Here is a 23431-nt window from a genome sequence, read left to right on the forward strand (position 1 = left end):
ATGAAGTGATGGGACCAGATGCCATGATCTTAGTTTTCTGAATGTTGAGCTTTAAGCCAACTTTTTCACTCTCCTCTTTCACTTTCATCAAGAGGCTCTTTAGTTCCTCTTCACTTTCTGCCATAAGGGTGGTGTCATCTGCATACCTGAGGTTATTGATATTTCTCCCGGCAACCTTGATTCCAGCTTGTGCTTCATCCAACCCAGCATTTCTCATGATGTACTCTGCATAGAAGTTAAATAATGATTTGATTACTATATGCTAAAAATCTAGACGCTAAGCAGCTGACTGATGCTGGGAGTGAGTGTAAGTGCTTAAGACGAGCTGGAGGAGGTCTTGACTGTTACCCAATCCAGTCTTTTCCCAAGGGAGGCGAGTGCTGATGCTAACAGAAGGATCATCAGTAGTCACGGACACAGCCAGAGGTCAAATGGACGCATCCAGTGAGAAGCCACTCCATTTTCAATGATCTTTTCATCCTTCTACTCTAGTGAAAGTAATATTCTTAGACCAGTGCCCATGTGACCCTTCTAACCCTTACTCACCCCATTTTAATAAAGAGCAAGCCCTTTGCTCACAGTTGGCACTAGGAACAAAATCTAGCTAAGTTTAGTAACGTTACTTGTAGTATATTTTCAAGTTTGCCTCACATTCTTAGTAAGTAATATGTTTTTCCATCTGCTATAGTACATAATATTTGCTTTTGAAGTAGATTTAAGTGAAGTAAGAGTCAAGTAAAAAATATTCAGAGTATATTTACATATATGTTATGCACACATATACAAAGAATATGTTTGCAAAGAATGTATATACACATACATACATATTTATTGTATTATGTATTATGTACATATATGTATAAACAAAATACTACTAAATGATAATACAGGCAGTGCATTAATGTGACAGAAATTTTAAGGGGAAAATGCAAATACCTGAAATTTCAGAAGCACTAAATAGCTTTTTATGATATAAATAAAGAGAAATAAATTATTACTATTTTATGTGCTTTTTACAATTTAACATAATACAATCTAATTAAATAATTTAATCTCAAAGTTGTGGTATAAGACATGCATATAATTTTAGATTAACAGTATATTTTTTATTATTTGCATTATTAATAGCAGTAATCTTACACACGCAATCAAAAGATTCTGTAGCCTTTTTTTTTTTATTTAAAGGGAGTTAGCATAGAAAGTTTGCTCAAACTCTGAAACCCTTAACAGGAAGAGGTGAGTGTGGGGGACAGACCTCGGTTGAGGAACACAGTGAACATATCATCACACAATGTGTTGGCCTTTGTACAAAATAAGAATTACATAATCCATATTGTTAAGGGAAACAAATACACTATATTGCTTTCAGATTTGTCTTTGTGCTAACACTTAACGTCTTTCTGCCAGGGGGGCCCAGGACTCCGAGGACCGAAGGGCCAGCGGGGTGACCCGGGCCTAAAGGTAAGGCTATCTCTCTCCCTCTCACCCCCAGGCACGGCACAGTTTTGGAGGACGTAGTAGTTGCCCTTGGCAATCTAAAGCTCCTTATATAGTTTTTAAATTTTTAAAAGTCGTATTTTGGAGTATGCTGCTGCTGCTACTGCTAAGTCGCTTCAGTCGTGTTGGACACTGTGAGACCCCACAGACGGCAGCCCACCAGGCTCCCCCGTCCCTGGGATTCTCCAGGCAAGAACACTGGAGTGGGTTGCCGTTTCCTTCTCCAGTGCATGAAAGTGAAAAGTGAAAGTGAAGTCTCTCAGTCGTGTCCGACTCTTCCCGACCCCATGGACTGCAGCCCACCAGGCTCCTCCATCCATGGGATTCTCCAGGCAAGAGGACTGGAGTGGGGTGCCATTGCCTTCTCCGATTCTGGAGTATAGCTGATAACAATGCTGTGATAGTTTCGGTGGACAGCAAAGGGACTCAGCCACACATATACAGGTGTCCACTCTCCCCCAGACTCCCTTCCCATCCAGGCTGCCACGTAACATTGTAAAGCTTCTTATGTTTTTATGGAAGTTGTGTTGAAACCTTTCCCCTTATTCTCAAAAGCTTGTGTGTTTTCGTCAGAAGAAACACCGTAACTCAGTGACTAGGTTTCTGGGTCCGAGACGGAGTGTCGGTGCTCCGGGCGGTTGGTTGCTCACGCGGTGCTTGCTCTTATATCCTCTTTCTTCTGTCTGCAACAAAGATGCATCTTAGGGGGCGCGCCGAATTACAGTGGGGCCGTCGTCCTCCAGGTCATTGTTCAGGTTTTAGACTCCTCTCCTTCCTCTCACCACGTTCTGTCAGACACACAGCTGTATTTTCCACTCTCACTGCCCAAGGCCACCAAGCGGGTGCTCAGTCTGCTCACCATACAGAGGCCCCGACTCAGAGGAGCACGCCGCGTTTCCCTGCTTTGCTCAAAGGCACCCGCGGGATGGCAGACGCCCAGCCTAAGCGTGTTCAGGCCCTACCAATCGTCTCTATTTCTGGCTCCAGGGGCCTGATGGTTCTGACTGATTCTTCATGTCTGCCCCAGATCCGTTTCTTTAGAGTTACACTGGATCACAGCACACCCTTAAACCCGCAGTCGTGTGCGGCTGCCTTGAGAGTCAGCCCCAGCTCCTTGGCTTCAGGCCTCCGATGGCTTGTCCCCTGTCCCACCTTCACCGTGCTGCTCTGCCTGTCCCCACCCATCTTGCTTGACTTTCGCTTCAACACGGTCACCTATTAAATCCGCACAGCATTTATCCATGGAGGAGAGAACACTGCAGCTTTTTTTAGAGAAAATTGGAAACAAGTGGAGCAAGGTAAGAGAATGGGGCGAGGCCGAGGGGGAGTTAGTGAAAGGAGGCTGGAGAGAACTGACCAGGCACCACCCAGCTCAACACTCAGACCACACGAGATCGCCTTTGCTGTTCTGTTTTGCTTTTTGCAATTGTGGCATGTTTTCTCAGGCAGAGGCGATGTATCTTCCTCGGATCCATCTCGTACGTGCCACAATATCTTTGATAAACGCAGAGCAGTGTCCCAGAGATGACAGTTCACAGTAATGAAGGGAGGGAATGTCGTTTGGCTGGATGGTGGGAACCTTCGCAGGCCAAGAGGGTGGTCTTGTACCGCTCACATCTTCCGGATTTGTGATGCAGTGTGGGGGGTCTAATTACTCACGTCGTTGGCACAGCGTTCTTATTCATGGAAGCAAACATAAATAAAGTTGCAGCAACTACTGTGTGTTTACTCTCCTGGCTCGCCGATGACTCTAGGCCTGGGAGGCGAATCTGTGAGGCTTGGTGTCTCGTCCTATGAGTGTTTTATGTCTTAGGAAAGTTAATGAAATAGAAGATAAATGCGCTCAGCAGGAACATCGGGGTAGCAGGTATTTCTGGGTTCCAGAGGGTCTAACTTACCTTTGACATGGCTTTCTTGCCTTCCAGGGACCAGACGGCCCTCGGGGTGAAACGGGCCCTCCAGGACCTCAGGGCCCCCCGGGACCCCAGGGACCGAGCGGTCTTTCCATTCAAGGGATGCCTGTGAGTTGCGTCAGTGTTCGGACAGGTCTTGTTGTTCTCACGTCCCCGTGAGTTATAGAGAACGAACTTTGGTCTTCAGTCCCTAGTAATCATCCACAGCCTCTTTCAGCCCCTGAAAGTAAGAACTGGGAAACGAGCATAGTGATCAAGAGCTCCTTCATAAGCCGGCTTTTCATTCGGTAAAGGGGCCTTTGCGTTTCCGAGCGTGCCCAGGGAGCGGGTGTGGCCACACAGAGCCTGTCTGTAGGGAGAACGCGGGCTTGACACGTGTGACTCCTCCTTGTTCACCCAGGTCCTCAGTGGGTGTGAGGAAACCTGCAAAGTGACAAATGTTATACAACTTAAGTTTTTCACTTTGTATTTGTAGTAACTGTGGAACTACAACCACAAAAGCCATTTATTTAGATCTTTATCTCGACAGGCCATCAAAGTGGGCTGCGTTGAGTTTAACATTATAGACAATATACTCTTTACAGCCATGTGAGCTGTTTGTACCATTGAAAGCAAATTCAATTCCATTCACTGATTTTCATTTAACTTAGTAGTCTAGATTTAAGGAATAAAACCAGTCTGTGTAATTAGTATTTGTGCCATTATATACATTTTAAGGTACATTTTTAATGTAAATGATTTAAATACATTTTTAGCAAATCTTTCTGTGCATATGATTGTGTCTCCCTAGCTCAGATGTCTTCATTTCCAGAGTCATTTACACATGAATGAATTGTTTTTATTTAATATGCCAGTTTGTGTAATTACAATTAGTACTAAGAATTCGTTGAGGTCTTGCTGCAGGTCAGGTGCTGTGTTTGCTTTTGCCTTTTTATAAGTTTCTAGCCAAAACAAAACAGGAGTATATATAGATGTAAGTTTTAAAATCTAAGCTATAAATAATACTGATATATTCAAGACTCTGCTCATATATTTATAGTATAAGCTTAACTAAATCAGATTGTACGCACTGTGTTTAAACTATTCTGAAATATAAACATTCCGCTCTGTGAGCATGCTTACATAAGTTGTGTGGCTTATGTGTGGCTATATTTGGATGTTAGTGTAGAAACAATTTAATGTTGAAAATGTTAAAAGAGTCAGCAGAGGAAAAGAAGAGACTAAGGATTTACCTGTTTCCTTTTGTGAACTTAACCCCCGTGTCCTTTCGGATGCCCAGGGAATGCCAGGTGAAAAAGGAGAGAAAGGAGAGACCGGGCTGCCGGGCCCACAGGTACTGTTTTGATTTTTCAGTCCATTGCTCTCAGTCCAGAGCTTTACCAAGAAAAAAGACTGTAGCTTGTGAAGTCAGCTTTGATCTTGGCTGTGAACGGTTTCCATACTGAGGACTAGCAGCCTGTATTCGTTGACCTTTGGCCCCCATCTGAGGGTCCTCCTGATGCTCCCCTGGGTGAACCCCGGTGGGGGATGTTTGCTTTCCTTCCAGTGAATAAGCTCTGGGTTCCGTGTTCTCAGTCAGGAAAGCTTCACCCTTATGGTTTCAGGTTTGTTTGGAGGCCTTGATTTATTCCGGGGAAGCTGGGTGAGAGGTGGTTGGTTTCCACGATTCTGACACCTTCCTGTCCTTGCTCTATCTAGGGTGTCCCAGGAAGCGTTGGCTCACCAGGACGCGATGGCTCCCCAGGCCAGAGGGTAAGGATTTGCCCAAGATTGCCCTTTAGCACAGTGCATTTCTCACCAAGTCTCTCGTTCCTGCTGGCAGGCTCTGTGCAAGGACGTCAACCATGTGTTTTGTTTTGTTTCCTTTATTTTTTCTCCCATATATCTACATTCTACTAATCCTGCATCTGTTTCCCTTAACTGGTATTCTTCCGTATCCACAACTTTCCTCAAAACCTAGAAACTTCTAGCAGACCTTCTCAAATCAGCCACACCTCTTTCTGAATGTTCCCAGAAGCTGAATGGAATTTGCACTGAATTGTGGGCGTTGGTCTAACAGATTTTCCAGTTGTTTCAAATACTCTAGGAACAAACCTAAAGGAAATAAAGAATCATAAGAATTGGAATTTAGTGATGATGATTATCTGTAATAGTCTCCACTTGTTCAGTACACATCCGCAGTCAATTCTTGGAACCTGTTCAAGTTGACGGCATTAAAAGAAAGTATAGCGTGGCTGAGGGGTGAGTTGACATCTAGAGTTTGTTTAGTCAACATGTCTTCACTGAACCAGGTTTGAGGTTTTTGTCTTCAAAGAGTCTATAGCTTATTGGGGGAAACAGAACCAAATAAGAAACACATGCTATCATGGGAGAATTTACAGAGCCCTATAGGGACACAAGAATAGATAACCAAGCCAGACCTGGAGGGTTGGGGAAGGAAGGCGTCCCAGAGCGGGCACCATATAGACTGGTTTTGAACTGAGAGAGAGAAATTAGCCAGATACACAAGGACGGGAAAGCTATTGCAAGTAGAGAGAACAGCATGCATGGTGGATAGAGGGGTGGAGTTGAAGAGAAGGTGGGGCATTTCCACTACTGCACGTGGTTCAGTATGGCTGGAGATTAGAGTGCATCGTCTGTATGTGTGTCTGTGTGTGTGCACACGTGTACATGTGTGCACACACGTGTACACGTGTGTGCACATGCCTTGGTGTGGAGAGATTGCCAAGAGATGGAACCGAAGGAGTAAACACAAATTCACTGACATCATCTATTCTTTTTTTTCGAACCAAGGATTTTGAGCTTTTACAGGAAGGCAATAGAAAGTTATTACATTTTCAGCAAGAGAGAGAGAGACTGGTCTTCCTCAAAAGGTCACTGGCAGCTGCACAGTTTTTCTTAAGACTGGATTATGTACAGCGGCTACCACTTAGATCCAGTCCAGTAAAGGACAGCATGTGCGGCGACATTCGCTGATATCGTAGGGGACAGCTAACCCACTGGATTAGCAAATGATTAGCTGGAGGACGCAACTCTCTACCCAGACCAGGTTGCCTTTAGCTATACTGCTCAAGAATAAGGAAATAAATGTTTTCTACAGGGGTGCAGGTGTGGGAATTTAAATTCCTTCCATGTTGGGTTTTTTTGTTTGTTTGTTTCACATTCAACTTTCATTTGCTTAAAATCTCAGTTTAGGCTCCATCCATCAAATGGGATTAGTCGGTAAAGCACGTCCAGGTGAATGCATCTAAAAAGAGGCATTCTCTAGGAGTGAGATTTGTGTAGGTTTCTTGTACATGTGGAAGGAGTGTCTAAAAGTATTTATATGTTTTGGCAAAGGGCTTAGACTAAGATCCTGTGTGGTTACACACCTAGGTTCCTTCGTGATTCCTGAAGCTCTGAAAACAGCAATTTTAAAGGTTCGGTTCAGTGAATTTCCTTGATTTATCTATGCAGAGTCTAGTCTTGGAAAAGTTCTCCCAAAGCAAACATATTGGGTTAGTGTCTAGATCATTTGAGTCTGGGATTCTTTTAAAACCACTATGCCAATACAAATTTTTTATAAATATGTTCCAAACATGTTTCATTCTATAGGATAAAAAGCCTTAAGGCCTAATAAAGTGTCCATATATCTGCACATAGATTTTATTTCCCTCTCTCCCTCAATTTGAAGGTAAAACTTTCAATTCAGTTCAGTCGCTCTGACGTGTCTGACTCTTTGTGACCCCATGGACTGCAGCATGCCAGGCCTCCCTGTCCATCACCAACTCCTGGAGTTTACTCAAACTCATGTCCATCGAGTTGGTGATGCCATCCAACCATCTCATCCTCTGTCATCCCCTTCTCCTCCTGCCCTCAGTCTGTCTCTAATGCCTATTTTGAAAAATTTGTGGATGGGAAGGGAATTGCTTTTTTAAACTGGTTTCCAGAGGACACTCATTCTTTAAACGAATTAAAGAAAAATTTAACTCATTAAAAATTTAATGTTAAAAAAATTGTGCAAACCCTATCCCTGTTGCTTTAGGACAGATATTTGAAGGTAATACTATTCCAGTGGACAACTGTAAGGGCATCATCAACACAGAATGATTCGTAGTAGTATCTCCTGCAGTGGCTACTGTGCTTGAGGGAGGGACCGCATGTATATATTTCATTAACTTAATATCTTGTTTAATAAGATATTAGTTGAACTCATATCTTAATTTAGTGCATGCTGTGTGTCTTATGGGCTTCCCCGGTGGCTCAGTGGTGAAGAATCTACCTGCAATGCAGGGGATACAGAAGACATGGGTTCCGTCAGGAAGATCCCCTGGAGAAATGGTGACCCTCCAGTGTTCCTGCCTGGAGAATCCCATGGATAGAGGAGCCTGGCAAGCTGCAGTCCACGGGGTCGCAAAGAGTCAGAGGCTACTGAGCGACTTCACCTTCATTCCTGCTCTGCCTTAGGCACAGTTGTCTTCAGAAGGAACATAATAATGATGATTATGGTGATGATGGCAGTAGCAACCGTGGCACAGAGCTGTCTGAGAGCAGACACCCGGGGTGAAGAGGCTTACTGCTAAGATGCCCGAGAAGCCACTTCTAGAAAACATTTTTCAGGAAATCAGGAAGGCAGTTGTTTTGTCATTACGCCAAGCACTGAAATCACTCATTGGGCTTCTCTGGTGGCTCAGTGGTAAAAAATCTGTGTGCCAATGCAGGCAACACGGGTTCGATCCCTGGGTTGGGACGATCCCCCTGAAGAAAGAAATGACAACCCACTCTAGTATTCTTGCCTGGGAAATTCCATGGACAGAGGGACTTGGTGGGCTATGGTCTGTGGGGTCTCAAAGAGTCGGGCGTGACTTAGCGACTAAACACACCACCAGACACTGAATTCAGTCCTTTATTCATTGTTGTTCAGTCGCTCAGTCGTGTCTGACTCTGCGACCCCGTGAACTGCAGCACGCCAGTCTTCCCTGTCCTTCAGCATCTCCCTGAGTTTGCTCGGTCTCATGTTCTTTTGAGTCGGTGATGCCATCCAACCATCTCCTTCTCTGTCGTCCCCTTCCCCTCCCGCCTTCAGTCTTTCCCAGCATCAGGGCCTTTTCTGATGAGTCAGCTCTCCGCATCGCTGCCCCACTTCTTCTGACAGTGAGTGATGCGCTATCCCTTACTGGTCATTCTTCTTTTAAAAAATCTTTGTCTTATTGAGAGTTGAGAATTCACAGCCCCAAACTGTGATCAATGCCCTCTTATTAGCTTAGGGAAAGGTCAGTGTCCCTCACCTGGAGCCAGGGCCGATGTCACCTTCCACTTAGTCTGCAAGGAGGGGAGTTTAGCAGAGAATAAAGAGAGGATTAAGCATCTCCTCTTTAAACAGGAAACATATTTTCTTTCTAAAATTTCTAGCTTATGCTGGCTTTTCCCAAGGGGAATCATGGACTCGTAGAGACGGCTCATGTTCAACCCTGGGCCTCAGGCCATAAGCAAGGCCAGCAGAAGTTGGCCTCCTTCACTGAACCAGCCTCAGCCTCTTGCTGGGAAGCCCAGAGGGCTCAGGGCAGGACCCGCCATGCAGAGCAGCAGCGCACCAGCAGATTGAACAGCGGGGGGCGCGGGCGTCGGCTTTCATCCTGCGTCATTCCAGCCACAGCACCCTCATCCCGTCCTTCTTTTCCACTGTCGGTCTTGCCCCGTCCCTTCTGCCTTGTTCCTCCTCTCTGCTTGATGTCTGTGACCCCAGGGCTCACCCCGAGGTCTTTAGGCTCCTCTGATGTAGGCTGGACGTCTCTGCCCCCACCCTGGACATCCAGGCGGTCCTAAGAGAAACCAGGAAAAATAGGCAAGACATGGATGATAAGTATAAGAAGTGGAAGAAAGAAAGGAAAAACTGCCTTTTTTCTAGTTCTGAGGCTCACTTATATCCAAGACCACCAGCTGTCTGTCAACCGCTACAAATAGAAACTTTAAAAATTATTTTTATTTTCCAATTCTTACTATGGTTTTGTAAAAATGCAGAGAGACAAGAAATAAAAGTGACTGGGAGGTACATATTTTATGGTACCTGGAAGATAGTAGTAATTCCTTCCTTGTAACAAGGGTGTTCGTAGAATTCCAAGTAAAACTAAACTTGGAATGCTTCCCTTACTCCAAGTTACCACTCCCTACACCTCCCATTTTCATGCCATAACCACAGGCTTCCCATTCCATCTGTAAAGAGGAAATACTCTTTTAAAGTTCTGCATGTGAATTCTGCTGAATTTGTGGTTAGGAGACACAGGATGGCCCAGTGGTAAACATCAGAGACTTGGAGAGTTAGCCAGACCTGAGTGTGAACTCTAACCATGGGACACTGAGCCAGTCACTTAAAGTGTTCAAGGCTCCTTCTCCTCATCTGAGTGGGAAAAATAATATTTGAGTCCATAGAGCTACTGTGGAAGTTGATTCAAATAAGGACATGCTAAGTCGCTTCAGTTGTGTTCGACTCTTTGTGACCCCATGGACTGTAGCTCGCCAGGCTCCTCTGTCCATAGAATTCTCTAGACAAGAATACTGGAGTGGTTTGCCATGCCCTCCTCCAGGGGATCTTCCTGTCCCAGGAATTGAACCCACAACTCAGGTCTCCTGCATTGGCAGGCAGGTTCTTTACCACTAGTGCCACCTGGGAAGCCTTTCATACAAGGAATTTCTATGTAAAAATTCAACTCTAGCTGGTATAAGTATTCATTATTTTCAGTGTAGAGCTAATGAGTCAGGACAGTACAGTATTTTATAGTGCCTGTCCTTGACATTATTAAGGTAACTTAGAAGATTTTAATGAACTCCAAAAAAAAGAGAGAAAGTCTAAAGAAAAAGCAAGCGGCTTCTTATTGTTTAATTTTCTTGGAGTCCATATTGAAAGGATCCTTGGACCATGTTTCCTTTTTATGTGGCTTTGATGTACACAAGGACTTCCCTGACGGTTCAGATGGTAAAGAATCTGCCTGCAACACAGGAGACCTGGGTTCCATCCCTGGATTGGGAAGACTCCTTGGAGGAGGGAATGAACCCACTCCAGTGTTCTTGCCTGGAGAGTTCCATGGACAGGCGAGCCTGGCAGACTACGGTCCCCATGGGCTTGCAAAGAGTCAGACCCGACTCAGCGACTCCACAAAGGCCATGTTTGTGATGAATGTCCCCCTTCATCAAAGCGAGTTGTGCTTGCTTAAAATATCTTGAAGAACTGAACTGGAGTCAGCGATCTGGATTTAATTCCTATCATAAATGTCAACCTCTGATGAGAGATTCATCTAAGGGATATTTTGTTAAATACTAAGATTCATGATAATTACCCCCTTGAGTATCTTCCTCCTCCAGAAGAGGAAATACAAAAAACCAGCACAAAGCCAGTGGAGAAAATGATTTGATTTTCTTTTCCGTGGATCGAGACGGGTTTTTATAAATCCCAGAAAAACATTCTCCCAGTCAACCACAGTGATGACAATTTATGCAATTGGGACTTGGCAGATTATTTTAATAAAATGAGCAGCAGCCACTATTATTGATTATCGACTAAGTGCAGTGCTCTACAAATGTTGTGTTCTCCAGTCCTCAGAGTAACCACAAATGCTGGGCACTGTTACCCCATTATAGACACAAAGAATCTGAAGCTCGGAAACTTGAAGTAACACAAACAATGCCACACAGCTAGCAAGCATTGCAGCCAGGATTCTAATCCACTCTCAGGCTCCAACACTGCTTTCATTCTTTCCACAAAATTGTATTAAAGGTTAAAGTAGATTTTGTTAATATGGGCAACTCTTCCAGTAAAGATATTAATAAGCATGACTCCATCACTGAAGACAGCTCACCCAGTGTTTTGGGGGCAGAAGGAACCCAGTTTGGGTTACTTTCTTGATGAAGGAGAAACTGATAGTTCACACATGAAGACTGTGTTTCTTTGATTACATTTCACTTTTACTTGGCTAGTGGCCCATTTGAGGAGAGAACCATTACTTAGTGAATTAGTTTCTTGTTATTACTGGCTTTAAAGATGTTTCTACTAGGAGACAGCATACAAATGATATCTATCTTGCACTCTGATTCCAGCGCTATCCTTTGGGGCCAAGGCAGACATTTTTATATTTGGAAACTAGCAGTCCCACAACATAAGTGATCAAGCTGTTGTTTTGTGTTTTCTTCGTTTTCTGAATATGCATATTCCTGAGCTTTAGCCCTAGAGATTCAGATACCAATGGTCTTGGGCGTGACTTAGGAATGTATAGTTTAAAAATGATGAATGATTCTAATAAACAGCTAGGTTTTAGAATCACTGGATAATACATTATGTTAAACCATTTGCACGTCAAAGTAATTTCTTGGGTTGAATATTGCTTTTGTTTTCATTCACTGGAATCACCACTGCAGGTTACTAAAACTATACACGTTTACATGTCTATGTATGCATTTAAATTATACATGTAATACATATATAAACTTGTACGTTAAAAAAATAGTGTACTGTGCACATATAAACCATTTATGTATATGTTTGTGTCTGTGTGTGTGCGACTGACGACAATTCCCCAGTGTAACTCCACACGGATGTGCGCTCAGGGCTGACCGCGGGCTCTGAGCCGGCCGGTGTTCCGGGGGCTGTGGCTTCGTGCTCCGTGGCCCCTGGACCTGGCGGCTGGTCGGAAGCCGCGGCTTCGTGCTCCGTGGCCCCTGGACCTGGCGGCTGGTCGGAAGCCGCGGCTTCGTGCTCCGTGGCCCCTGGACCTGGCGGCTGGTCGGACGCCGCTGCTTCGTGCTCCGTGGCCCCTGGACCTGGCGGCTGGTAGGACGCCGCGGCTTCGTGCTCCGTGGCCCCTGGACCTGGCGGCTGGTCGGACGCCGCGGCTTCGTGCTCCGTGGCCCCTGGACCTGGCGGCTGGTCGGACGCCGCGGCTTCGTGCTCCGTGGCCCCTGGACCTGGCGGCTGGTCGGACGCCGCGGCTTCGTGCTCCGTGGCCCCTGGACCTGGCGGCTGGTCGGACGCCGCGGCTTCGTGCTCCGTGGCCCCTGGACCTGGCGGCTGGTCGGACGCCGCGGCTTCGTGCTCCGTGGCCCCTGGACCTGGCGGCTGGTCGGACGCCGCGGCTTCGTGCTCCGTGGCCCCTGGACCTGGCGGCTGGTAGGACGCCGCGGCTTCGTGCTCCGTGGCCCCTGGACCTGGCGGCTGGTCGGACGCCGCGGCTTCGTGCTCCGTGGCCCCTGGACCTGGCGGCTGGTCGGACGCCGCGGCTTCGTGCTCCGTGGCCCCTGGACCTGGCGGCTGGTCGGACGCCGCGGCTTCGTGCTCCGTGGCCCCTGGACCTGGCGGCTGGTCGGACGCCGCGGCTTCGTGCTCCGTGGCCCCTGGACCTGGCGGCTGGTCGGACGCCGCGGCTTCGTGCTCCGTGGCCCCTGGACCTGGCGGCTGGTCGGACGCCGCGGCTTCGTGCTCCGTGGCCCCTGGACCTGGCGGCTGGTCGGAAGCCGCGGCTTCGTGCTCCGTGGCCCCTGGACCTGGCGGCTGGTAGGACGCCGCGGCTTCGTGCTCCGTGGCCCCTGGACCTGGCGGCTGGTCGGACGCCGCGGCTTCGTGCTCCGTGGCCCCTGGACCTGGCGGCTGGTCGGAAGCCGCGGCTTCGTGCTCCGTGGCCCCTGGACCTGGCGGCTGGTCGGACGCCGCGGCTTCGTGCTCCGTGGCCCCTGGACCTGGCGGCTGGTCGGACGCCGCGGCTTCGTGCTCCGTGGCCCCTGGACCTGGCGGCTGGTCGGACGCCGCGGCTTCGTGCTCCGTGGCCCCTGGACCTGGCGGCTGGTCGGACGCCGCGGCTTCGTGCTCCGTGGCCCCTGGACCTGGCGGCTGGTCGGACGCCGCGGCTTCGTGCTCCGTGGCCCCTGGACCTGGCGGCTGGTCGGACGCCGCTGCTGCCAGCAGCCTGTTCCTGGCGCCGACCGCCTCCTGGCCCCGAGCCCGCGCTCTCAGGGCGGAAGCTGTGCAGCGAGAGTCTCAGCGTTCCTTCGGCCCTCAGGGCTCGAGTCTTTCCGGCTCAGCAAGCGCGTCAGATGCCGGCGGCTCACAGGCCCCGCGGTACCGAGGGGTGTTTGTCAAAGGCCCCGCTCGGCCCTGTTTCAGCCCGCCGCAGTTCGTCAGCGGTCCGCCACCCCGGCCCTCGTGCCTGAGTCTCTGTCCCGAGGGCTGATTCCGACAGCCGCTCTTGTCCAGTTGCTGTCGTGTCCTCGGCGAACCCGTGACCTGCAGCCCACCAGGCTCCCCTGTCAGTGGGATCTCCCAGGCAAGAACACTGGAGGGGGTGGCCACTTCCTTCTCTGGAGAATCTTCCCAGACCACAGATCGAACCCGAGTCTCCCGCTTGGCAGGCAAATGCTTTACTACTGAACCACGAGGGAAGCCCATCTCTGATAACTACATAAGCATAAATATTCTAGCCTCTGACTTTAACTTTAGTTACAACACGCTCTGTGGGCACATCCATTTCATCCTTTAGATGCTGTAGACAGAGTACCTTAAAAGTGCAAACTTTTTAAAAGCCCACAAAAAAATTCTTGCCACCTGAAAAAAGGATATGTGTTTGCTCTAGAGTGTGGAAAAGAAAACTGAAAAAATTAAAATTAATAAATTAGTTAAGTGTATAAAATATTGCACTTTGCTAATTTCAGCCATAGTTAAATTTAGTATTTATTCAAATATCAGTGATTTTGAAAACGTATTTTGTAATAGATTTCCTTTTGCTGATAAATCGTGGCCAACCCTAACTTATAAAGCTACTCAGAACCAAATGTTTTCAAAAACAAACTATAAAAAGCCTTTCAAGTTTTTACAGCAAAAATTATTTTTAATGTGCATTGTGGTTGCATATTCATATTGAGGTGGGACTCTCAGAAAGGAAACGTGATGGGAGCTGCTCATGTTATAAAGCACGCCTGTTTGTGGGTGGCTGATTTATGTGCTTAAAAACACATGTGTCAGTTTAAGTGAATTCTCGCTTTATGCTTATCGTTTAATCTTCTATCCCCTAATATTCATTCCTCATTACTTAATTAAAGGTTTCTGCTTTTTATGAGGGTGCTTAACCCACAAACACACAGGTACTGAGACTGGCTTCATGATGTGAAATGGAACATTTATAGATCTGGAGATGTTTGGAAAGTGCAGACATTTTACGTGGTTTTCCTTTTCGCCAGCTTTATTGCTTCGATATGAAAAGCTGCTGCCGTTGCCCCTCACCCTGGATGAAGGGCAAGGAGAGGCCCCAGTGTCGGCCTCAGCTGAGTGGCCCCTGGGCGGGGAGGGTGGACTAGCCTCCTGGGGCCCTTGACCTGAACCCCTCTTCTGGGAACCCTTCCCTGAACCCCCACGCCATGACTGGACGCCCTTCTGCGTGTCCCTGTGGAACCCTCTAGTCCCCTCATCGAGGCTCATTGCTGTTTACTTTCAATTGTTGACTTTTCTCAAAACCATCACCTCCTTGAAAACAAATTGTCTTGTTCAGCGTTGACTACCCAAAACCTAGCAAAATGTCCAGCACACAGTAATTCTGCAACTATAGTTTAATATGACAAACCTGAGGCTTACAAGTGAAAAAAAATCTTTCAGAGATGAATTTAAAAAGTGATTGTTAAAGAATAGAGCCATGTGATGAAAACATGAACATTTTTCCAGTTAGAAAGAAATTTGGGGGGAGGGAAATGGCTTTGATTATATTTTTAAAATAACATCAAACCTAACCTCTGGGTTTCTAGCATTGCAGGCAGATTCTTTACTATCTGAGGTAAAAGGGAGCCCGATACTGTAGTACTCCTAATCTGTAATACACTATTAGATTCCTGTGATAGGGATTCCCTGTCCCCAAACTCTTAGGTCCTGAAAGACACGAATTCGTCTTTGTGTCTGGTCATTAATGACCAGAATTGATCCCCCTTCTCACTAGTTAGGTTGAGTTTAATTAAAAAAAAAAAAAACACTTTCTGAAAATAAGTTCCTGTGTAAGTTTATAAGTGGCATTTCTTACACCTAACATTCTTACATTGGGCGATTTCACAGAGCCAACAGACACAAAAGTCTTTGCCAAGAACAATTCCCATGAAGGCTTTAAAAGCAGTGAATCCTTGGAAGTTTGGAGCAAATGACAGGACTTGCAGCCCCAAATATGAAATGGGATTAAATGCATCTTTTCTGAAAGCCATATAAAGCAGCTACAGAGTTGACACGCCGTGTTTTTCTTCCCCCAGGGCTTTCCTGGAAAGGACGGGTCCTCTGGCCCCCCGGGTCCACCAGGTCCAATTGTAAGTATTTCCAGGAACTACTGGGATGCGGTACTGCTTGAAAGCCACTCACTTCTTGTGAGAGCTTTTCTGCTGCCAAGCCCTCCCCTTTCCAGTATCTTTGCTATAGTGCAATGGTTCATCCTCTGGTGCGGCACTCTTCCTAAGCATCCTCTAAAAGGAATGTGTCCAGGGGGCTTGATTACTCCACCTCTGAGCCCCTTTGCCATAAGAGCACCTGCGATGATTTTGTTTTTACTAGACACAGATAAGGCTTGAATTTGAAAGAACGACATCTAACCAACACAGTGGAGACTTTTCCAAAAAGAGTCTTCCTTAATTTTGTGGTAGTTGGAAACAGGAATAAGCAATGAGTCCTGAAGTTGGCTTCAGGGAGGGGGGTGTCTGTTGCTGCTCCTTCTGGAGAGCTGTGTTGTTGCGAGCATCCGTCTTTACCTTTGCTCCATCTTCCTGTCTACTAGGGCATTCCCGGAGCCCCTGGAGTCCCCGGGGTCACAGGAAGCATGGGACCCCAAGGTGCCCTCGGACCGCCTGTAAGTATGTGGCCGCGGCCCGTCAGGGTGGCTGCCCAGGCATCCTTCTGGTTTATTTATGTGTTTAAATTGACAGCGTCTCCCTGTGGTCAAAATGTGTTTTCAGTATTGAACTCTTGGGGAATCCGTGAGGAAAAGAGACTCTCCTAGGATAAAGATTAAGATCAGACTGTTCGTATATCAGCGCTAAAGATAAATGGTCCCAACAGAAAATGATCTGCAGCTAAGCTTCCGCTTATATATATTTACATTGTTTGTTATTCTGTATTTGGCTAAGTCAACTCAATGCATCTATTCAGGGGTTGGGTACAATGATGTCTTATTAATTAGGCCTGTCTCCTGAGTGAAAAATACAAGTCTGGACAAAGTCAAGGATTAGTGAGCATGGGAATAGGTTTTTCTTCCCTGAGTTGTATGAGAAAGACAGAATTTCGCCTTAAAACACACACTAACATATAAGTGAACAGTGGTATAAATGAAAGCTCAGTGAATGAAACAAATTATTTAATTACTAGTTATAATAATTATTATATAGTCATTAGCTATAAAAAAAATTATAAAACAACTAATTAATTATATAATAAAATACCATTAAACAATATGTTAATTAAATGATTGATATTAATTTAAACTATTATACATTGTTTTATTAATATAAATTATTTTGTTTATATAATCATATACAATGTATTTATAATATAATTATATGAATTATATGATTATATTATACATAAATTCTAATTAGTTAATTATATAGTATTCTTGCCTTGAGAACACCATGAACAGTATGAAAAGGCAAAATGATAGGATACTGAAAGAGGAACTCCTCAGGTCAGTAGGTGCCCAATATGCTACTGGAGATCAGTGGAGAAATAACTCCAGAAAGAATGAAGGGATGGAGACAAAGCAAAAACAACACCCAGTTGTGGATGTGACTGGTGATAGAAGTAAGATCTGATGCTGTAAAGAGCAATACTGCATAGGAACCTGGAATGTTAGGTCCATGAATCAAGGCAAATTGGAAATGGTCAAACAGGAGATGGCAAGAGTGAACATCGACATTTTAGGAATCATCAAACTAAAATGGACTGGAATGGGTGAATTTAACTCAGATGACCATTATATCTACTACTGTGGGAAAGAATCCCTTAGAAGAAATGGAGTAGCCATCATGGTCAACAAAAGAGTCCGAAATGCAGTACTTGGATGCAATCTCAAAAATGACAGAATGATCTCTGTTCATTTCAAAGGCAAACCATTCAATAATATGGTAATCCAAGTCTGTGCCCCAAATAGTAATGCTGAAGAAGCTGAAGATGAACGGTTCTATAAAGATCTACAAGACCTTTTAGAACTAACCCCCAAAATAGATGTCCTTTTCATTATAGGGCACTGGAATGCAGAAGTAGGAAGTCAAGAAACACCTGGAGTAACAGGCAAATTTGGCCTTGGAGTACGGAATGAAGCAGGGCAAAGGCTAACAGTTTTGCTAAAAGAATGCACTAGTTATAGCAAACACCCTCTTCCAACAACACAAGAGAAGACTCTACACATGGACATCACTAGATGGTCAACACTGAAATCAGACTGATTATACTCCTTGCAGGCAAATGGAGAAGCTCTATACAGTCAGCAAAAACAAGACCAGGAGCTGACTGTGGTTCAGATCATGAACTCCTTATTGCCAAATTCAGACAAATTGAAGAAAGTAGGGAAAACCACTAGACCATTCAGGTATGACCTAAATCAAATCCCTTATGACTATACAGTGGAAGTGAGAAATAGATTTAAGGGACTAGATCTGAGAGACAAGAGTGCCTGATGAACTATGGAAGGAGGTTCGTGACACTGTACAGGAGACAGGAATCCAGACCATCCCCAAGAAAAAGAAATGCAAAAAAGCAAAGTGGCTTCTGAGGAGGCCTTACAAATAGCTGTGAAAAGAAGAGAAGTGAAAAGCAAAGGAGAAAAGGAAAGATATACCCATTTGAATGCAGAGTTCCAAAGAATAGCAAGAAGAGATAAGAAAGCCTTCCTCAGGGATCAGTGCAAAGAAATAGAGGAAAACAATAGAATAGGAAAGACTAGAGATCTCTTCAAGAAAATTCAAGATACCAGGGGAACATTTCATGCAAAGATGGGCTCAATAAAGGACAGAAATGGTATGGACCTAACAGAAGCAGAAGATATTAAGAAGAGGTGGCAAGAATACACAGAAGAACTGTACAAAAATGATCTTCATGACCCAGATAATCACGATGGTGTGATCACTCACCTAGAGCCAGACATCCTGGAATGTGAAGTCAAGTGGGCCTTAGGAAGTATTACTACAAACAATGCTCGTGGAGGTGATGGAATTCCAGTCGAGCTATTTCAAATCCTGAAAGATGATGTTGTGAAAGTGCTGCACTCAATATTCCAGCAAATTTGGAAATCTCGGCAGTGGCCATAGGACTGGAAAAGGTCAGTTTTCATTCCAGTCCCAAAGAAAGGCAATGCCAAAGAATGCTCAAACTACCACACAATTGCACTCATCTCACACACTAGTAAAGTAATGCTCAAAATTCTCCAAGCCAGGCTTCAGCAATACGTGAACTGTGAACTTCCAGATGTTCAAGCTGGATTCAGAAAAGGCAGAGGAACCAGACATCAAATTGCCAACACCCGCTGGATCATTGAAGAAGCAAGAGAGTTCCAGAAAAACATCTATTTCTGCTTTATTGACTATGCCAAAGCCTTTGACTGTGTGGATCACAATAACCTGTGGAAAATTCTGAAAGAGATGGGAATCACCAGACCACCTGACCTGCCTCTTGAGAAACCTGTATGCAGGTCAGGAAGCAACAGTTAGAAGTGGACATGGAACAACAGACTGGTTCCAAATAGGAAAAGGAGTACATCAAGGCTGTATATTGTCATCTTGCTTATTTAACTTATATGCAGAGTACATAATGAGAAACGCTGGGCTGGAGGAAGCACAAGCTGGAATCAAGATTGCAGGGAGAAATATCAATAACTTCAGATATGCAGATGATACCGCCCTTACGTGAAGAATTAAAGAGCCTCTTGATGAAAGGGAAAGAGTAGAGTGAAAAAGTTGGCTTAAAGCTCAACATTCAGAAAACTGAGATCATGGCATCCGGTCCCGTCACTTCATGGCAAATAGATGGGGAAACAGTGGAAACAGTGTCAGACTTTTTTTTGGGGGGCTCCAAAATCACTGTAGATGGTGATTGCAGCCATGAAATTACAAGACGCTCACTCCTTGCAAGGAAAGTTATGACCAACCTAGATAGCATATTAAAAAGCAGAGACATTACTTTGCCAACAAAGGTCCATCTAGTCAAGGCTGTGGTTTTTCCAGTGGTCATGTATGGATGTGAGAGTTGGATTATAAAGAAAGGTGAGCGCTGAAGAATTGATGCTTTTGAACTGTGGTGTTGGAGAAGACTCTTGAGTGTCTTGGACTGCAAGGAGATCCAACCAGTCCATCCTAAAGGAAATCAGTCCTGAGTGTTTATTGGAAGAACTGACGTTGAAACTGAAACTCCAATACTTTGGCCGCCTGATGTGAAGAGCTCACTCATATCAAAAGACCCTGGTGCTGGGAAAGATTGAAGGCAGGAGGAGAAGGGGACAAGAGAAGATGAGATGGTTGGATGGCATCATCGACTCAATGGACATGAGTTTGGGTAAACTCCGGGAGTTGGTAATGGACAGGGAGGCCTGGCATGCTGCAGTCCATGGGGTCGCAAAGAGTCAGACACAACTGAGCAACTGAACTGAACTGAATACTTATTAATGGTACTAATTGTTTTGCCATAACATCTTATGGAAAAACCTGAATGAGCTCTTTGGGCAACCCAATACCTCCCATTTTTGTGCTTCTGATCTCTCAGGTTGGATGGAGGGAGATCCAGGGGTAGGATGGGGGAGAAGCAGATGAGCTTATGCGGGCCTGTCTCCTTGTCCATAATATAAGGTGGTTGCACTACAGCCTTGAAAGCCACACTTGGCATCTTCTGCGACCTGCAAGTTGTTCCTCTGGGCGCAGGTATTAGCCTTCCTATATGATCTGTGAGGTACCAAACCTGTATCCATAAACTGAAAACAACTGAGACATGTCCATGTATGTACACTGCAGATGTGCTAAGAATTCATGGAGCAGTGAAATCTGGAGGGTGAGGGTAGAAGTTGTTGAATTAGATTTCTGCCTCCTGCTATACCAATTACCACAACCTCAAAATGACAGAATCTGTCTTACAGGTCTGTAGGTCAGAAGCCTGACGTCGTCTCAGTGGGTTTTAAAATCAAGGTGCCAGCATTTCCTGTCTGGAGGTTCTAGGGGAGAATCTATTTCCTTGCCTTTCGTAGCTTCTAAAGACTTCTCACTGTCCTTGGTTTGTGACCCACTTTGAAGTCAGCGATGTCATCTTTCTGTTTACCTGTGACCATATCTCCCTATGAACACAGCCTGGAAGTTTTCTTCGCTTTGAATGACCTGTGTGATTCTGTTTGGGCCTCCCAGGTAATGCTTGGTAATCTCCCCAGATTACTTCAAGGTTACTACATCACACTTCATAATCTTTTTGCCACATAAAGTAATATGGGAAGATCCCCTGGAGATGGAATGGCAGCCCACCCCAGTGTTCTCGCCTGGGAAATCCCATGGACAGGGGAGGCTGGCGGGCCACAATCCTTGGGGGTCACAGAGAGTTGGACATGTCTGAGCAACTGACAACATGTTCACAGGTACTGGAGTTTAGAAATAGACCCTTCGGGGGCCTTCTTCTGCCTTCCACAGCGAACAAGACCTAACAGAAGCACTGGTTCTCATTCAGAAGGAAACGCTCTCTCTCTAGCCACCCAGGTAGTCACTCTGTATTCTAAAAAACTCATTTCCATAAAACTGTTTTGTCCTCGGGATCCTGTTCTAGGCTGTAAGTCACGTGACACGTATGCAGGGACACAGAGAAACACAAGACAGGGGCATAAAAGAAATGCCTCCAGGTTTTAGCAAATACATCCTCGTTTGTCCACCCCCAAAGAGCTCCCTTTAGTAGTCATTCTAAAAAGCTGTATACTTGTTCCAACTGGAATGTAGTTACATTGTCATTGTTCAAAACCTTTTTAGACCTTCTCTTTTCAAGTCAGGCTAGTGATGGGACACAGAAGAATACTGGAGTGCTTTCTCCTTACACATCCTTTTTCGTTATCTCTGCTTTAGTCCACTTCCCGTAATGTGCTCGGGGAACAGGATTTCCAGAAGACGTCCGAAGGGCTCAGAGAGCAAAGGGTTCTGGGTAAGAAAGGGTCAGAGACAGTGTACTAAATCTGTTTCTCAGAAAGTCATGAGAAATTTAAGGTGTCAAACGCTTTGAGGCATCTTGAGGTGCAACAGAAACAAACAAAAAAACCCCAAAACTGGTTTAAATTTGGTTGGACAATAAACAAATGCATTTGTGCAGTGTCCCTTAATCCAAGTTGACTTCATCCTAATCCTAGAGGGATGGATAGGAAAGAAGAACAGGCCCTAGAGGGTGCTTGGCAGAGGGTGGTGGGTGTGTGTGAGGAGACAGAGTGACCCTGAAATGCAGAAAGTAAGGAGGGCCCCACCCTGCTAACCACCTAACCTTTTGTAGCTCTAGAACAGACTTCAAATATAGGCTTTAAATAAATTCAAAAACAGCAGTAATTTTTTCCTGGAAATAGAACACTTGTTAATATTACCTTCAGTTATTGAAAATCAGCAGAAAAGGGCCCTTGATGGTAGCATTTGTATCAGAGGCAGCGCTGGTGTCTTCTCAAAGCCAGGAGCTCCCTGAAGCATCCAGCGCAGAGTTTCCTCGGGGCGCTGGGTTGGGCAGCCATGTGCCTGCCTCCTGCCAGACTGGCTGCGTCTCATGGGGTGAGGCCTTGATTGATTTCCCATGGATGGATGTCTAGGAAGGCAGGAGGGAGAGAGACCAAGAGAGACACACTGCCCACTGAAAATAGTTTGTTTCCTATAGTCAGTGCCAGGAACAGGCTGGCTTTTACACACGCTGCCTTCAGCTCCCGACTTCCCAGGGCAGAACGTGCATTACTGCTGGCGCTGCTGTGATTCCTACCTGAGGCTGAAGCGCACGGTGCCTCCCCTGCAGGAGGGCAGACAGAGAGCAAGCATGTGCAAGAAGGGACCCTGAACTTAGCTGGAAACAAATACCGGTGGATGGGCCAGTGTCACACCACTTAATGAGCTCTGCATCAGAAGTCAGGAGACCTGGGCTCTAGATGTTGCCCTCACGTGACCTTAACTAGCTGTGTGAGCCGCATCACTTAAGCTTCTTTTTTTTTTTTTTTTTCTGACACATTGTCTTATTTTATTCAAATAGCAGTCTGTTCACACATGGTCCAAGAACACTTGAATAATAAAGCAAATATAATCACATGTTAAAAATTGGTCTTCAAACATCATAGCCAATGATGCCACGCTTGCCTATGATCTCGCCAACATAAAACCACATCCACACCTCAGTGGCCACCAAACCATTCAGTAGAGCTTCCTTAACAGTGAGCTGTTTGAAGCTACCGGTTTTAGCGCTGTTGATAATTTTTTTCAAGCTCTGAATTGCTGTAGGGATCTCAGCAGGGGTTGGAGGAACCAGCTCAACCTTGGCATAGTACCAAAACGTGGCCAATCGAGGCTTCGAGTAAGTCACAGCAGCGTTGACCAGCGCCGGGGCCTTCTCCGCGAGGTTACGGACAAACTGGGCCATGGTACTAGGACGGAGAGCCCGTCGCCCCGACTGGCCGGCTGAATGTCACCCGCCCGGCACTTAAGCTTCTTTATCTACCTTCTCAGAATGTCAGTTTCCCAATTAATTCATTCAAAAATATTTATTGAGTAGCTACGCTGGATCATTGAAAAAGCAAGAGAGTTCCAGAAAAACATCTATTTCTGCTTTATTGACTATGCCAAAGCCTTTGACTGTGTGGATCACAATAACCTGTGGAAAATTCTGAAAGAGATGGGAATCACCAGACCACCTGACCTGCCTCTTGAGAAACCTGTATGCAGGTCAGGAAGCAACAGTTAGAAGTGGACATGGAACAACAGACTGGTTCCAAATAGGAAAAGGAGTACATCAAGGCTGTATATTGTCACCCTGCTTATTTAACTTATATGCAGAGTACATAATGAGAAATGCT

The 23431-nt window shown here is 45.6% G+C and overlaps 2 protein-coding genes across 7 annotated transcripts in view; one reads left to right on the plus strand and one right to left on the minus strand.

Moving 5' to 3' along the window:
* Positions 1–23431, plus strand: part of COL14A1 (collagen type XIV alpha 1 chain) — a 224796-nt gene that overhangs the window by 163257 nt on the left and 38108 nt on the right. For 5 of the 6 annotated variants that reach the window (XM_061123880.1, XM_061123879.1, XM_061123883.1 and 2 more), the window contains exons 37-42: positions 1408–1461; positions 3423–3518; positions 4690–4743; positions 5109–5162; positions 15654–15707; positions 16169–16240. In XM_061123880.1, coding sequence (XP_060979863.1) covers positions 1408–1461; positions 3423–3518; positions 4690–4743; positions 5109–5162; positions 15654–15707; positions 16169–16240 — 384 coding nt within the window. Of the gene's footprint in view, positions 1–1407; positions 1462–2729; positions 3395–3422; positions 3519–4689; positions 4744–5108; positions 5163–15653; positions 15708–16168; positions 16241–23431 lie in introns of those variants that run through there. The other variant, XM_061123884.1, reaches the window with a different exon arrangement.
* LOC133042862 (ATP synthase subunit g, mitochondrial) lies at positions 22565–23071 on the minus strand. The gene has a single exon (XM_061123885.1). It carries the CDS (start codon positions 22996–22998, stop codon positions 22687–22689), a length of 312 nt encoding a protein of 103 aa, XP_060979868.1. The 5' UTR covers positions 22999–23071; the 3' UTR covers positions 22565–22686.

Source organism: Dama dama, chromosome 21 (genome assembly GCF_033118175.1).
Source record: "Dama dama isolate Ldn47 chromosome 21, ASM3311817v1, whole genome shotgun sequence".
Lineage (NCBI taxonomy): Eukaryota > Metazoa > Chordata > Mammalia > Artiodactyla > Cervidae > Dama > Dama dama.

Coding starts and splice junctions, on each gene's coding strand:
- LOC133042862 (XM_061123885.1), bottom strand. CDS start 22,998: ATGGCCCAGTTTGTCCGTAACCTCGCGGAGAAGGCCCCGGCGCTGGTC.